This window comes from Hemicordylus capensis, chromosome 4 (assembly GCF_027244095.1).
Source record: "Hemicordylus capensis ecotype Gifberg chromosome 4, rHemCap1.1.pri, whole genome shotgun sequence".
NCBI lineage: Eukaryota > Metazoa > Chordata > Lepidosauria > Squamata > Cordylidae > Hemicordylus > Hemicordylus capensis.
In genome coordinates this window covers 203,138,475-203,155,417 of record NC_069660.1, presented here as the reverse complement: position 1 = coordinate 203,155,417, position 16,943 = coordinate 203,138,475, and the positions used below count along the sequence as shown (strand labels likewise).

The 16,943-nt window shown below is 42.8% G+C and overlaps 1 protein-coding gene and 1 long non-coding RNA gene across 2 annotated transcripts in view; one reads left to right on the top strand and one right to left on the bottom strand.

The window, feature by feature from the left end:
• TNFRSF11A (TNF receptor superfamily member 11a) overlaps positions 1–16,943 on the bottom strand; it is a 42,277-nt gene that overhangs the window by 3,692 nt on the left and 21,642 nt on the right. The window contains exons 4-9 of the mRNA XM_053313552.1: positions 16,007–16,150; positions 13,701–13,794; positions 10,270–10,361; positions 9,197–9,304; positions 5,462–5,529; positions 3,037–3,820 (exon numbers count right to left, since the gene is read on the bottom strand). Coding sequence (XP_053169527.1) covers positions 3,037–3,820; positions 5,462–5,529; positions 9,197–9,304; positions 10,270–10,361; positions 13,701–13,794; positions 16,007–16,150 — 1,290 coding nt within the window. The remainder of the gene's footprint in view (positions 1–3,036; positions 3,821–5,461; positions 5,530–9,196; positions 9,305–10,269; positions 10,362–13,700; positions 13,795–16,006; positions 16,151–16,943) is intronic.
• LOC128352965 (uncharacterized) lies at positions 456–10,368 on the top strand. Its single transcript, XR_008320747.1, has 4 exons — positions 456–2,331; positions 4,023–4,101; positions 5,388–5,520; positions 8,260–10,368. It is a non-coding gene; the product is annotated as an uncharacterized LOC128352965 (long non-coding RNA).

Genomic DNA, 16,943 nt, shown 5'->3' with positions numbered 1-16,943 from the left:
CAGAAGGTTGCCAGCTCTAATCCCCGCTGGTATGGGACTATGGGAAATACCTATATCGGGCAACAGTGATATAGGAAGATGCTGAAAAGTATTATCTCATACTGCGTGGGAGGAGGCAATGGTAAACCCCTCCTGTATTCTACCAAAGAAAACCACAGGGCTTTGTAGGCGCCAGGAGTTGAAATCGACTTGACGGCACACTTTACCTTTACCTAGGCAATGAGTTACACTACAGTCCAGTGCTGAGATAATGCTGCCCAATCTCCAGATCATGGACAGAGTATTTGGGACCCTGTGGGGAGGGGGGAATGTCCCCCAAACTTCAATTTCATTTTATTATTTATTTATCAAATTTTTATACCGCCTGATATGTATATCTCTAACTTTGTTAAAGTATCAGCGAAAGGGGGTAGACAGGAGGGCCTCACTTGCAGCATGATCTATGTGAGGTCTTGGATGCTCTTGCTCATGCGTGGTGCAGCCAAAGTGGCTGAGAATCATGGAGCCTGTAGTTATCTGGTTGCCCAGCTTCTCCAGATGCTTCACACATGCAAAGAAGCATCTGAGGCCTCACAGAAGCCTGAGGCCTTTATAGCACAATGGGACTCTACCAGTTGTTCCCTTCCACCCTCTAGTAACTTGGTGATGGAAGAACAATCCAGATTATTCTTGACTGAATGGACTCCAGACCTTATAGCATCTGATAAAAATGAATCCACAAATAATTTCAGAGCTTAACACCATCTCAGTAATTAGGCTCAGAGGTCAGAACTAAATGCAGGAAGAGAGAGAGTAGGGATACTTAGGTGTTATTCCTCATTCCTCAGAAAGGGGGAAACCTTAATGCCACAACCTAAGGGCCAAATTAGACTTGAGGTGAAAGCTCTGTGTTTGGAGCTCCCAATTATTATTATTAATAAACATATTTATATACCACCCACTACCAAAGTCTCCAGAGACAGTTTACAATGCCATTTTCTTTCTCAAAGCAATTTTGATGGGGCTCCTTTGGTGTGGGATGGTTCACCATGCAGATTCTCTTTTCAACAAACTATCCACTAAAGTTGCTATAGTGGTGGAATAGAAAAACTTACAGGCATAAAATTGTGCCCTAAGTTTGCTGCTACACAACAAATAGCAGCTCTGGAGCAACCACAACAGTAGTCAGGGAATCCATATGAAGGCAAAGGGTTGAGCCTCTTCCTCCACACCATGGCCCTGATCCAAATCAAGGCCCCCCACAGCTGCTTTTTTAAGAATGAAAGCGCACATCAGGAGCTTTTAACATTGAACTCTCATGTCATGTCTACTTGGGCCCTAAATGCAGAAAGTGGTGGGACTTACTTCTGAGTAAACATATTTAGGATCAGAAATGCTAACTATTTTAGTTCTTATAGCCCACTTGGATGTTTAACTATATACTCCAAAATGGGGCTACTGTATTGCCAAGTAAAATAATTCACTAAGCTAGGTTGCAGTTATTTTCCAAACGTTTAAATATGGCCCAAAAAGTCATATCCCGTTTCCCTCCACAAAAAGAAGAAGCTGTAACTAATATTTTCATCTGTTCAGCTGTACATCTCAGTTTGCAACAGGAGTTTGCTGAAGGGATTTGCTTTTTATTCCTCCACCTCCACTACCGCCATCACCGCTACTACCACCACCACCATCACCACAATATTTGGTCAGCCAGCCAGCTAGCCAGGCTGGAGACTGCCAATTTTTTTTTCTTTGCTGGGTGGAGAGAAGCCACTGGCACCAGCATGTAACCACGCTGGGTCTAGACCACTTCCAGAATTGCAGAGAAAACAAGAATTCTTGGCTCATTCATCTGATCTTCCAAATTAACGACCAGATTAATAAGCAAAGCCCAGCCTTACTATGACATGAGAAGAAGCAATTGCTTTGGGTGATATTTGCCAGATAGGGTTCTATTTTCCTGCCTCAATTTCTGTACGTCACTTTTAAACATGAGCTGGGGAGGAGGGCCGTTCTGACTTGTCAACATTATCTAAGATTTGACAACATCTAATACAGTAAATGCAAAGCCTTCATTTGACATGTATTTCTCCCTTGTTTGCTGGTGTATTGACTTCTGAAGTTTCTCAGGGTTCTTCTCTCTGCAGCTGTGATTTTTCATTAACAACAAAAGGAGGGAGGCTTGGAACCCAAGGAGAATGCTGGGCAGGGCTATGGAGTTCCTAGTTGCTATGGCGGTCAGAGTTCCATAGGCTAGAACTCCATGGCCTAGCCACCCCAACTGTCCATCTGGTGCCTGCCTTGAAGGGGGGAATGCAATAAACCTGGGTGCCTTTCTTAAGTAAAGTAAAGGTAAAGTTGTGCCATCGAGTCGGTGTCGATTCCTGGCGACCACAGAGCCATGTGGTTTTCTTTGGTAGAATACAGGAGGGGTTCACCATTGCCATCTCCCATGCAGTATGAGATGATGCCTTTCAGCATTTTCCTATATCGCTGCTGCCTGATATAGATGTTTCCCATAGTCTGGGAAACTTACCAGTGGGGATTCGAACCAGCAACCTCTTCCTCCCTAGGCAAGTTACTTCCCCACTGAGCCATTAGGTGGCTTGCCTTTCTTAAAGGATCCTCAAAACATATGATTCTCATTATGATGCCATATCTCTAATAGCTGCAGAAAAGCTAGTGAGAAAAATCGATGGAAAGAAAGAAAAATGAACTTCTTTGAAGCTAGGGGGACTCATTAATATTGGGAGGCTACTTTCTAGTTCTCACATGGGCTGCACAGATCCAGAATTGGCTCTAGGTCCGTTATGCATAAGGATATGATAATTTATTTGCTTGATCAGGCCAAAAGTCCATTTAGCCTGGCACATGTCTCAGCAGTGATTAGCAGATGCCTAGGGAAGCTCACAGGTAGGCTTGATGGAAATGGCCATCCTCTGTATGTCCCTCCATCTGGTTTCACAGATGGAGAGGTTGGATTTTGATGTGTGATAGCACATACCCGACCTAACAATGGCATGCAAACAAGATGATGTCTGGGTGTAGAGGTCTTACCAGATGCTGCTGGGGGATCTGCAGGCTGGTGTTTTGTATCATTTCCATCAGATGGTTCACTTCTGGCACCAACATTGCTTGCCGAGGCATTCTGATCCACAGAAGGAGAGTCCAAGCCACAGGAGCACAGTGGAGTAGGGCCACTTTCTTTGCAATAATCAGCAGCATTGCCAGGTTGTCTGGGAGATTCTTTACAAGATGCTCTACAGGGAGTGTAGTCATTTATCTCCTCAGGCATTATCAGGGAGTCACTTATATCTTGGGTTTCGACATCCCTCATGTTGCTACAGGCACATTGATGACAATAATTCTGTAGGCATTTGTCTGGGGAAGGGTGAACGGGGTCCATTCCACATGAAACATCTGAGCAACAGCAGTTTGTTAATTCCACCAGACTTTCAGTTCCAGTGAAACATTGACTTAGGCTATCATTCTCTCCCACTTCCAGTGGCTCCGAGAATGGCGAGATTGGTTTGCTTTCAGATTGATTCTTTAAAAGTAAGTAACAGGGTCCTTGGGGCATTCTGTCCATATACTCATCCTCCATGGGCATCTGCCTAAAATGGTCATCCTCAGATTCGGTCATAAGAGAGAAAGTTGGGAAATCTGATCCAAAGTGGATTGAATCTTGGCCAACTTTCCCACGTGCACAGCTCCCATCTGGGCAACATTCACCCTCAGAAAAAGAATATTCATCAAGATCCAGCAGACATGTTCCTTCCAAAAGCCGAAGACCAGCAGGACTAGCCACATTTGTGTTTACAAATGTATCTCCAGAAGAATTCTAGGAAAAATAAAAAGAAAGTCATTAAAAAATTTTATGAAGAATACCATTGAAATAAGGAAATTACCACTATGGAATTGTCTTAATGTAGTGGTTAACAATTATCTGTCATCTGGAATCACATTATTTGAGTAATCTCATTATTTGATAGCTTGAGCCAGCTTCTGCAACATGTGGATAATAATACTGACCTACTTTACAGGACTGGTGCAAGGATTACAGAGATAATCTATGTGAAATGCTTTGAAGAGTCAGATAAATGTGATTGCATATACATTACGGTAAGTACCAGGCATTTGATAAATGATGACATTTAACCAGTAATTCTTCCAATGTTAAGAAAATTCTTAACATCAGAAAATTCTGACATTTACTAGTGTACTCATCCTTTGTTATTCTTGCTTCTTTTTTCCTTTCCTTCTTATTCCTCTCTCTGTTGTCCCTTCTTCTGTCAAAATCTAGGCATTGTTCTCACTGAGGTGGTAATAGATTCTAACAATTCAAATTGCAGGTAGGGGTTCATACACTCCTCCATACAAAAAGAGATTCCCTCCACATAGAAAACTCTGTGTCCTGGGGAATTGTTCTAGCTGAGCCATCTCCCTGATATACTAGTTTTCTATGTGCAGGGTGTATTTTTCCATATGAAGGAGCATTCAAATATGTGGGCCCTTACTAGCAACCTGAGATGATATAGCTCAGACACAGGTTTACCACTTCAATAAGAACATAAGAACAGCTCTGCTGGATCAGGCCCAAGGCCTATCTAGTCCAGCATCCTGTTTTACACGGTGGCCCACCAGATGCCTCTTAGTCTACAGGCAAGAGGTATGTGCATGCCCTCTCTTCTGCTGTTGCTCCTCTGCAATGGGTACTGAGAGGCATCTGAGGATGGAGGTGGCCCAGAGCCACCAGAATGAGAACACAAATGAGAAGAAGACCCTAGATTGTAAGGTCCTCTGGGCAGGGACTCATCTTCTCTACTTCTTATACTCCATAAAGTGCATGCAGCTACCATTGATGGCTCTATAACAAACACAACACATGTGTGCACACGTGTACACACACAAGTTTCTGAATAGATCAACTTTAGCCCAAACATTTTCTCTCAGTTCCTATAAGGGGTTTTGATTTAGAGGTCTCAAGTTTTCAAAAAACATCATGCAAAAACAAAATCAGTAATCAGAGCAGGTCTGAAAAGAGGCAACTGCATTTCAATAAGAAATACTACTGAATTAGAGACAATGTGATAAGAAGGAAGGAAAAGAATTACTATGTTAAAATGATCACATATGTTGGGTATGTGTATTTGTTTTGGTGCCTGAGAACTGTTAGTCTAGGAAAACCAATGACAAATTAACTATTTATGTGAAATCCCATGGATTTCAACAAGCTGCAGAGATGTTACTCAGAACAACTCTTCTAATGCCAGGAGATCCTTTGTGGTTTTCTGTTCCTCGTGATCCCGCCATTCCCTCTTGCCCTTCCTAATGTGGTATGGCACTGGCAGCTACCGAAGAGCTGTAGACAAATCTCTGACCTTATTTCACCACTTGGAATTCTCTAGCTGCCAAGGACATCAGAGAGAGAGAGAGAGAGAGAGAGAGAGAGAGAGAGACTCGGAAAGCTGGTAACACCTACAGCTGGAGATTTCACTTTTGTCCTTTTTATTTGCTTGCATATTTCATTAGCCCAGTAAGGTAGGTCTGCTGAAAGGAGAGACAAAGGGAGAAATCATCAGTTATTTATTCTATTTTACACATATATTACAATTCAGTTTTAGCATACTTCCAGTGAATTGCAAATAAAACCATGCACCCTATAGCCAGTTATACAAACAATTTTTGCCAGCCAGAGTGCTTAAGTTTTAACAAATTTTCATTTGTTAAAGCAATAAGATTGAGGCAATCCATTCATTACTGGCAACTGCATGGAAGCAGCTTCCTCGTGGCAGCTTCCCTTACATTTTGCCGTAATGTCTCCATCCAAGAATCATGTGGGTGGAGCCAGTCACACTTCCACCCAGCTGGTTAATGACTGGGTGGTAAGGAACGGTACCATTGACCCAAATTACATAGTTTCCTGATACAAATGTTACCAGAACTTTGTAGGAAGAAGCCCGGAGAGCTTCCTACATTGATTTTGGCATATACACAATCCCTAAATCATCTCAAATCCAAGGACTTCCACCAATCTGGCTGATGAATTATAGACATACTGTAATTTGATCCTGTGCCCACTTACACCCACTGGTGACACTAGGGATGTGCACGAATGTTTTGGCGGTGTGGGGAGAGATACCTTTAAGCATGAGTAAAGCATGATACCTTTAAGCATGAGTTTATGCATGAGTATAGCATGAGGTAAGGTAAGGTCCTTACCTGCCCCTCTGCCACCCCACCGCTTTTCTGGCTGCAATGGTGTGCCACTCAGAAGTTCGTGCATGGCAGTGGGGCTTCACCCAAGCAGCCTGCATGCAGCAGTGAGGCCCAGGCTGCTGGGTGAAGCCATGTGGACTTCTGAGCAGCACACTGCCGCACCTGGAAAAGCGGCAGGGCGGCAGAAGAGCAGGTAAGGACCTGCTTTATTCCTGCTTAAAGATACCACTCCCCACCCTGTCAAAACGTTTGGGTGGCCCACACCGAGTTGATTCATCACATCCCTAGGTGGCACGTCACTTGATTTCAGTGGACTTGTGTACTTAATTGTACTACTGCTTTCAACAGGAGTCAGTGGCTGGCATCCAGACTAACACTATGCTTATGCAAACATGTTGTGCTAGCACCAGGATGTTGCATTAGCCAGATGTACTAAAGCAGGAGCTTGCATTCCAGACTAGCGTTGCACTAATGCAGCAGGGTGCATGCACAACAGGGTGTGCAACTTGTGATAAACATTGACACCTGCACCCTGTTCTGCTAACCTTGTTGCACAAGTGCAATTTTGAGCATCCACCCAGCTATGTGACTTTTCTGTGAATGTGCATTTTTATTTGTTATGCATGCACAGTGTTAGTCTAGATGTTGGACACCATACTTAAAAAGCGACAGGGCAGCAGACATAGGAATTTCCTCCATTCAGCTGGACAGAAGTTATTCATTTTTTAAATCTATTTTTCTCAAGCAGTCTTAATGTTGGGCAAAGAAACACTCCTCCTGTTAAAAGATTATTTGTATTTCCCCCCCTTTAAGCGGAAGATGTGTCTATCTGGCCCATCCATACCTAAAATAGAACATTCCACACCAACTGGGTCGTCGTTCTGTCTCATGCACCATCAGGCTATGACTGACCTGTTAATGATTTGGCTGTGTACATGTGACTGGTTGGTTAGTCTGTTTCTAGAGATATCACATGAATTGCCAAAGGAACAGTTTATATATAGCACTGTGGAGCCTTGAAAGGAACTCAGAGACATTCATTAACATAATCTCATTGACTTCACTGAAATAAGTGGTGTTTCCACAAGTTAGGTTCCATCCACATCTCCTTACAGGGGAAAAACTGCATACAGAGGATATCTTCCAAGGATCAGGCATAAATTGCTAGGTTGTCTTTGTGTTGCTCCCTGTTGTAAGCCTCCCCAGGAATAAATTCAATCAAAAAGTGAAATATAAATCTTCAACATAATAGTTTAATGATGCATGAGACAGAATGACGACCCAGTTGGTGTGGAAAGTAACGACAATTTTTGTTTGTTTAGTAATAGCAATGGTTTGTATTGCTTCATATGAGGAATAGTGTATCCCTCAAGGGTTGCCATATATATATATATATATATATATATATATATATATATATATATATATATGTATATATATTTTTTTCTTCATTATTAGACTGAAGATTCGGCATCTCTCAGAAATGACACTGCAAGTAAATATGTCATTTTCTGTTTAGTTAAAGTATCTGTAAATGGGGCTGTACATGGGGCAGGTATGCCGAGATGGAATCCAGACAAGGGATTCCCCTATGGTTGGATAAAAATGTTAACAAGTTTGATCTGCAGTGGGGGCTATTATTGTTCTTCACAACCTATCCAAAGATTCTTGCCAGAGTGTAGTACAAATTTATAGGGTGCCCACAAAACCACTTAAAAGCACTTATGGCATGTTTTTAAGATGACTCATAGCCTCACCCACAACCCAGTAAGAGTGCTTGGATTTAAGCCTATTTAGTCCAATTGAAGTAACTGGAACCAAACCAGCTCAAATACCAGTATCTTAACTTAAATGAATTATATACCAATTGTTGAGTTTATGGAAACAAATGGCCTTGGTCCAGCAACTTCTGATAAATGTGGAAGTTGTGATGCAGCAATTTCCCCATTAGCCCAGAAGACCCATTGATTTTAGTGGAGGAAGCAGATCTGCATGTACAAAGAAATGTACATACACAGTACACTCCCTCCATTGAATTGATAGAAATATTTGTATGCACAGGGGATCCTTGCATAATCAGAGCACACAGAGGATGCAGAAAATGTCCTGAACAAAACAACTTGTATATGACATTTCATTTCAACGGGTTTGCGCAGAAGAGCTTCCTGATGGATTACATAGGAGTTTGTCTTATACTGAGACAGACCATTGGTCTATCCAGCTCAGTACAGTCTACACCAATGGGCAGTGACTCTCCAGGGTTTCAGGCAGGAGCCTTCTCCAGCCCTTCCTATCTGAGATGTCAGGTACTGAACCTAAGACTTTTGGAGTGCAAAGCAAATGCTCTTCTGCTGAGCTACAGTTCTTCCCAAGGATCATGCTCATAATGTATAAACATTTTTTGCATTATGGATTTGACCAAAGAAGTGTCTTGTGACGGGGTATGTGTCAAAATTCTAAGGAACATGACCCTCAGCTTCAGATCAAGAGTTTAATCGTGAAATCTGTGGCATATTTTATGTTCTTCTTGCAAGCCACCTTGTAAAGCCTTATTAATTTTGAAAGTTGAGACAAAAATCATTTTAACAAACAAAATTCATACCTATTTGCTACAATGCAGATCCTGGAAAGCACACTAATGATCAATTTAAAAACATATCTAGTAATTTAGATAGCTTAGATGACTTCAATGAATCTAACAATGGCTACAAGTCATGATAGCTATTTGCTAACTCTAGGTACAGAGGCAGTATGCCACTGAATACCAATTGCAAACAAATAACAGCAGGAGAGGGGCATTTGCCTCCATGCCCACCTCCTGGGCTTCCCAGGAGCTTCTGATTGACAACTCCAAGGCTGGACCTTTGGTCTGATCCAGCACGGCTCTACTTATATTGTGATTTATATTCGTTTATGAAGGCAAATTAGGAGGCTTAAACAGAAAACGAAGACATAAAAGTGTGTCTTTCACAATAAATTATCATCATAAGATACATACCTGTCAGTGCTTTCCCCTTATTGAGATAGTATATAGTAAGAACAGCAATGCCGACTAATGCAACAAGAAGGAGTGGAGCAAGCAACATATAAAGTAACTTGTTTGCTTCTGGAAAAAGAACAAAAACAAAACAAAACACCCAATAGTTTGGAAGCTTATACAGAAGTAGAAATATCATTACTGGATTCCTTTTTTGCCATGTAAAAATCTCAAAATTCTCTTTTAAAAGAGCAACAATTTTATAACTGAAATGCTGCGATATGGAGTGGAATAGGGAGAAAGGGAGTCCTGATCGATCTCACCGTTACATTCCATAGTCATGTTATGCCTTTTTGGAAAGCGCACAGGGGAATGACTGGAAACTGCAGCTACAATTCAAGGTGAGGTGGCCAATCTGAGTCTCTCCAGCTGTGGTTGGACTACAACCCCATTCATCCTTCATGGCAACAAACTGCAGCTGGGATGATGGGAGCTGTAGTCCAATCACAGCTGGAGAGTCTTAGATTGGCTGTCTCTGACAAGGTGGCCTTAGCAACTTGAAACAAGCTGCAAACGAGGCTTGCACAAATCATTCACAAATTAGATTTGCAATATCTCAGGTTACTGAGAGTGTTCTTTGGCTCATCCACTCCCATGCAGAAAAAAATAATATGAACTTTATTGCTTTGAGAATGAATCCTAAGCACACTGGATCCAACTTAACTCTGCCTCCAGTGAAGTCCAGTGTTCTTCATAGAAGTCCTGTGATAACAGAGCTTTATTTTAACCATTGTACCCTACTATATGCTAGATGCTACTGTATACGCTATTACATTTACCATCTTATATGTTCTTTCTCTCTGAAATAATAAGCCCATTTATTCGGTTTTTATTTTTCTAATTGTCTTGAGTTTCATAACCCCAGTAATGTTAGTAAGAAAGCTATTCCTTGTAATGTTAAAGTTCTGCATTATTGCTTGCTGTAATATTGTTACTTTTTCTTCTTCGTTGGTGTCTACCCCCCCCGTTCTTTTCTTTAAAAAGATATGTAAAATGGATTAATAAAAATTAAATTAGAACAAAACAAAAATTACCATCTTGTGGATGGATTCTTATATTCTTCTTACAAACCACATCAGACCAATTAGTACCAGGATTTTTTTCCTTCGTTCCTAGAGCTGTGCAGCTTCGAAAAGTTAAAAAAAGGAAAATATATATTGAACCATACAATATACACATAGTGTTACCGAAATATGTTTGTTGTATATAAATATTTTGTTGCTGTTGAAATACAGAGAACTGTATATGCACTATAATTTGTCATGGAAATCACAGAGATCTAGTGACTGCTGTGATGTGATGTCATCATGCCCTGTCACTGGAGCTGACAGATGATGGTATGAGGTGAGGATACACAGTGTGATGACATCATGGCATGCATTGTGCATTGCCTAGGTATTATGAGGAAGTAAGGGGCAAATATATTAAGAGGAAGTGGAGGACAAATATATAAGGAGTGGTAGTAGCTTTGTCTCTCTTGTAACATCTACATAAGCCCTACAACAGAACAGCAAATGTTTACATATAGCTTATTAGGCTCCAATGGTCTCATGCATCTGATTGTGAGAAACAGGTTTGGGGAAATCAGGGTTCAACTCCTTGCTCAACCACAAAGCTTATTTGGTTGCCATGGGCGAGTCAAATTCTGAGCACGGTGTACTTGACAGGGCTGTTTGTGGTATAAAATCTATGTCCACCATCCTGAGCACCTTAGAGGAAGGGCCGGATAAAAAATATGCATGTTAAACAACATATAAACTGCTAAAAGGGAGATGTGAATGTCAGTAAGCCACCACCTATCTTTAGATCACTTCTTGTTCATACTGCTCCAATAGTTAAATCATCAAATTGATTAATCTTTTCAGTTTACCCACTATATCAACAGAGGAGACAACAACAGAGTGGAAGACCAAGGAACCTGCCAAATTGCAAAGGGTGAGCCATTTCCCCCTCACCAATCTGATCCGTATCCTGCCTTCCTCAACCCACCCTACAAGCCCAAGTGTTGGGTAGAGATGTGATGCTTCTGTGTTGATGCAGTGAGGGTGAGGGGACCCCCATAGCATTTATTACCGAATGTGGGGTCTGATCAGGACAATTTAAAATTATATGGATTTACATAAATTATATATGCAAGATCACACAAATCAGGGCCTTAACTGAGCTTTCAGAGAGCAATAATTGAAACATGCAGAATATTAAATCTTCCACAACCAGCTTCCTAATTCCTTAACATGAAAAAAGTGTCATGAGATTTTCTCAGTCTGTTAAAGCTATGCTATGCTATGCTATGCTATGCTATGCAAGCCAGCATAGCATAATGGTCAGAATGTTGGACTAGGACCGGGAAGACCTGAGTTCTAATCCCCATTCAACCATATGAACTTAAGAAAATAAGAACAGCCCTGCTGTATCAGGCCCAAGGCCCATCTAGTCTAGCATCCTGTTTCACACAGTGGCCCACCAGATACAGTTGGAAGCCACAGGCAGGAGTTGAGGGCATGCCCTCTCTCCTGATGTTACTCCCCTGCAACTGGTACTCAGAGGCATCCTGCCTTTGAGGCTAGAGGTGGCCTATAGCCCTCCGACTAGTAGCCGATGATAGACCTCTCCTCCATGAAGTTATCCAAACCCCTCTTAAAGACATCCAGAATGTTGGCTGTCACCACATCTTGTGGCAGGATATTCCACAAGTTGATTATGTGTTGTGTGAAAAAGTACCTCCGTTTGCTGGTCCTACATTTTGTGGCAATCAATTTCATGGGATGACCCCTGGTTCTAGTGTTATGGGAGAAGGAGAAGAATTTCTCTCTATCCACTTTCTCCACATCATGCATGATTTTGTAGACCTCTATCATGTCTCCCCACAGTCGTCTTTTTTCTAAACTAAAAAGCCCCAGCTGTTGTAGCCTTGCCTCATAAGAAAGGTGCTCTAGGCCTCTGATCATCTTGGTTGCCCTCTTCTGCACCTTTTCCAGTTCTGCAATGTCCTTTTTTTAGATATGGTGACCAGAATTGTATGCAGTACTCCAGGTGTGGCCGCACCATAGTTTTGTATAAGGGCATTATAATATTAGCAGTCTTATTTTCAATCCCCTTCCTAATTATTCTTAGCATGGAATTGGCCTCTTTCACAGCTGTTGCACATTGAATCGACACTTTCAATGAGCTGTCCACCACGAACCCAAGATCCCTCTCCTGGTCAGTCACCGACAGCTCAGATCTCATCAACGTATACTTGAATTTGGGGTTTTCGTCCCAATGTGCATCACTTTACACTTGCCAACATTGAACTGCATTTGCCATTTTGTTGCCCACTCCCCCAGTTTGGAGAGATCCTTTTGGAGCTCCTCACAATCCATTTTGGATTCCACTACCTAAAAGAGTTTGGTATCATCTGCAAATTTGGCCACCTCGCTGCTTAACCCTACTTCTAGATAATTTATGAATATAAATTAGGAGAGCTGGTCTTGTGGTAGCAAGCATGACTTGTCCCCATAGCTAAGCAGGGTCTGCCCTGGTTGCATCTGAATGGGGGACTTGATGTGTGAGTACTGCAAGATATTCCCCTCAGGGGATGAAGCCGCTCTGGGAAGAGCACAAGGTTTCAAGTTCCCTCCCTGGCTTCTCCAAGATAGGGCTGAGAGAGATTCCTGCCTGCAACCTTGGAGAAGCCGCTGCCGGTCTGTGAAGACAATACTGAGCTAGATAGACCAATGGTCTGACTCAGAATATGGCAGTTTCCTATGTTCCTAAATTAAAAAGCACCGGTCCCAGTACAAATCCCTGGGGTCCCCACTTCTTACTTCCCTCCATTGTGAAAACTCTCCATTTATACCTACCCTGTTTCCTGTCCTTCAACCAGTTAGCAATCCACACATGTACTTGTCCCCTTATCCCATGACTGCTAAGTTTTCTCAGGAGTCTTTGATGAGGAACTTTGTTAAAAGCTTTTTGGAAGTCCGGGTATACTATGTCAATTGGATCACCTTGATCCACATACTTGCTGACACTCTCAAAAAACTCCAAAAGATTGGTGAGGCAAGATTTCTCTTTGCAGAAGCCATGCTGGTTCTCTCCCAGCTGGGCCTGTTCTTCTATGTGCTTTACAATTTTATCCTTGAGGATGCTTTCCATCAATTTGCCTGGAACGGACGTTAAGCTAACCGGCCTGTAATTTCCTGGATCGCCCCTGGGTCCCTTTTTGAAAATCAGTGTTACATTTGCTACTCTCCAGTCCTCCGGTACAGAGCCTGATTGCAGGGATAACCTAACCAGGAAACTCAATGGGTGATTCTGGGCCAGTCATGTATCTCTCAGCTTAACCTACCTCACAGGGTTGTTATGAGGATAAAAATAAGTATGTACAACGCTCTGAGTTCCTAAGAGGAAGAGTGGGATATAAATGTAATAAATAAATAAATAATAAAGAATTATTTCAACATAATTTATCCATTGCACTTACTTAGTCCAAGGTTTACATTCATCAGTCGCAGAAGAAATATTAGAGAAGTATCCTGTGGGACACTTTATACATGCTGTATCCTTGTCTTCTTGTACTGTGAGAAAATGGCGAACAAAAGCACTGAGTAGAGACTTACTTCAGCTAAGAAAACAAATTACGTTCCTACCACATCTTAATGCTAAGCTTTTCTACATGCAGGCTGTGCAGACATGTTTTGCTTTTTGGTCATCCGCCCCCCCCACCCGAGAATTCCATATTCCCTGTCAGCTGTGTTGGTTTCTTCTTAAACTATGGCCCAGGGACCACTGGTAGACTTTCAGCTACTCTCCAAGACCACAGCAAGAATGACTGATAATGCTGAAGAGCTAAGGGTTTCTTCCATATGCTGAAGAGGAAACCTGTTTTCCCCCCATTTGTGCCTCACTGTTATAGTGCAAGGAGCTGCACTGGAGTAGAAATGGCAAAGAAACTATATACTGCAGCATCCCTGAGAGCTGCTTGCCCAGTTTTTGTTTGAAAATCTCCCTCTCTCTATAGGCTTTAGAGAGAGAGAGAGAGGGAGAACTCCTGCCACCTCATTCATGCATTGGAATGGAGATCCTGGCTTTGACTTGCTGGTTCTTGTCTTCATTGGTCCTTCAAGGTATTTGGAGCCATGAAGGATCAATACAGCTGCTGAGAGCCTGAGATCAATACAGTTGCTGCTTGAAAGCCTTTGAAGCCTCCTCCCACATGGTGGTCATCAAGAAAGAAAATGCTGTGGATTGCCAAGAACCCAAAAATAAGAATAGTGGCCTTCAGTATAACAAAGAGCTAAATTTCTAATGCTTCAGATTAAAGCCAAGTCACACAGACACTTTCCCCCATGATGTGAATCCTGTGCAGCTACCTCATGGCAACTTTTCATGTGAAAACTTGTGAACTGTTCACAGTGTATTCGGATACTGTGCCAACCTGCCTTCAACCAGTCTGATTTCTGAACGTGGGTCAGGCCATCATCTGAACATACAGCAATCCATCCACAAAACTAGAATGCACAAGAATTATCTGCTAAAGTATCTGCTGCTGTTCCCCCTCCCCTCCATTTTTATAAAGAAGATAAATGGGTAATGGTTAAACTCAGAACGAAATGTGTGAACAGTCTGTAGTCCCTTCTACACCAGTGGCAGCTCCATGCTCTATTCCTCGGCTCAGGTTTCTACACTTCCTGGATTGGCAACCCCCTTTGCATCATGCGTGCTGACTCCTGACCCATGCCCAGAACAGAAGCACAGACCTTGACACCAGGCTGGAGCCTGAGCTCTGCCAGAATCAGAGACCCCAGATCTGGTACACACTGAGCCCGAGCCCCATAATGAACACTAGTCTCTTCCACACCAAGTACCTTGCACTCCCTGAAGCCCGCCCACCAGTCCTGGCAAAAGACCAGGAGAGACTTAATGGGGCCAAGGAGGGGTACTAGATTCCAGGCCAGGACTGGAGAACTGCCCCTTTACATCCCTCTGCTCTCCAGGCAGAGAAGGGGAGCCTGGGAGGGGTAATCTAAGCCAGGGCGCTTTCTAGATTGCACACCAGCACAATGAGTCCCTTCTGTATTGCCTGTGTTGCGACATCACAGTCCCCGCGATGTAAGGAAAGTGCCGTTCATATTTCCAACGCCGCCTTTGGGATTTTATTGCTGCGTTATAGTGCTACAACGTTGCAAGTCCATTGCAAAAGGGGAAAAAAGCTGTATTTGCCTGTTGTAGGAGGCTTGCCCCTTACAATGGATCTCTAGTGCAGTTTGAATTCGGCACCACCAAATGTTGCAGTTTACCCTGCTTTGTGCAGTGTAAGGCTGGCAATCTGGAAAGCGCCTTGAAGGTCCTTAAAACGCTGACCCTTGTCAGAGCAAGTTGCTTACTTGGAGTTCTCCAGGGTTCTGCATCCCCAACTGCCTTACCTTGGCGGTTCTTAACTGCAGGACAGGACATTATGGAAGATCATATTTGTAATACCCTCTTCTTCATCTTACACACATGACATAATGTGTGAGGCAGGTGCTTTATGTAGAAATCTATTTCATATGATTTTCCTCCCCTCCTCACACCAAATGAAAAGGAAAAGTCTCTCATGGAGTGGGTCTCTTTAAGGGCAGATGAAGCATCTGTTTCTCCATCACAGGAAGAGGATTACTGATCCAGTAATAGTGTGAACCAGGCCAATGACTGTTACAAAAGAACTATAGAAAACATTGGACATAACCTGGCCACTTTTGGTACACTCCCCAGAGAAATGATAGATTAGAAGCATCACAAAAGACTTACTTGGCTGTTTCACTCCAAAACCCAGAGGGCATTTTGTGTTTCGCCGACAGCAGTCGCAGTCTTCATTCCAGTGGTAGCCAGCAGTGCAAGCACACTGTCGTTGGAATGTGCTGTTTCCAGGATTCACTTCAATTAAAGCTTTCCCTATGACACAAGAAAAATGGGGCAGCAGATGGAAGTTACAACCAAAGTCATGGCTTCACTTTCCCTGAAATCCTCAGCCTGACAAAAAAATATGTTCACCATAGGGATGCTAGATGGAGAATCTTTGCTGGCTCAGGCAGTGTTGCTGCTCACATGGTGTGCAGATTCCTAACTTGTAACTGATTCTGACTCACACAATGCTGTGATGATTCCCACTGACACAGAGAAAAGACAACTATCTCTTATGTTGGTGAGTGAGGAATAGTGGAACCTGAGCCTGCCAGCTCAGAAACCCCAGAACCAGAGAGTTTGCAACAGCACTCACTGAGCCCGAGCCCCACAATGCAACGGCCTCTTCCACGCCAAGTACCTCATGTTCCCCCAAGCCTATCAGCAGTACCTATTGTGCTGCCTGTCAACAGTACCACAGAGGAAAATACAGGGAAGCACATAAATATATGTGAACAAACCAGGAGACTGAACTGCAATGGGAACTTATCCAAATGCAGTTTGTTCATGGTAGGTTGCATAGAGGTTCCACACAGGCCCAGGTCACAGTTGGGTATTGCCACTGCTCAACTTGTTGCAGAAAGTTGTGGTGGTTGCCCCAGATATTTTACAAGCAGGGTAAATCCCCATCCCTTCTCCTGCTGCTGGCATTCTCACCCCTATCCAAGCCAATTCCTAGGACGAAGGTGAATACATGGCCTCCCACCACTGTCAAAAGCCACTTTCACTGCTAGAATGGGGAGGGACACTGTTACAACGTGACAGAGATAGACCTGGGAAAGTG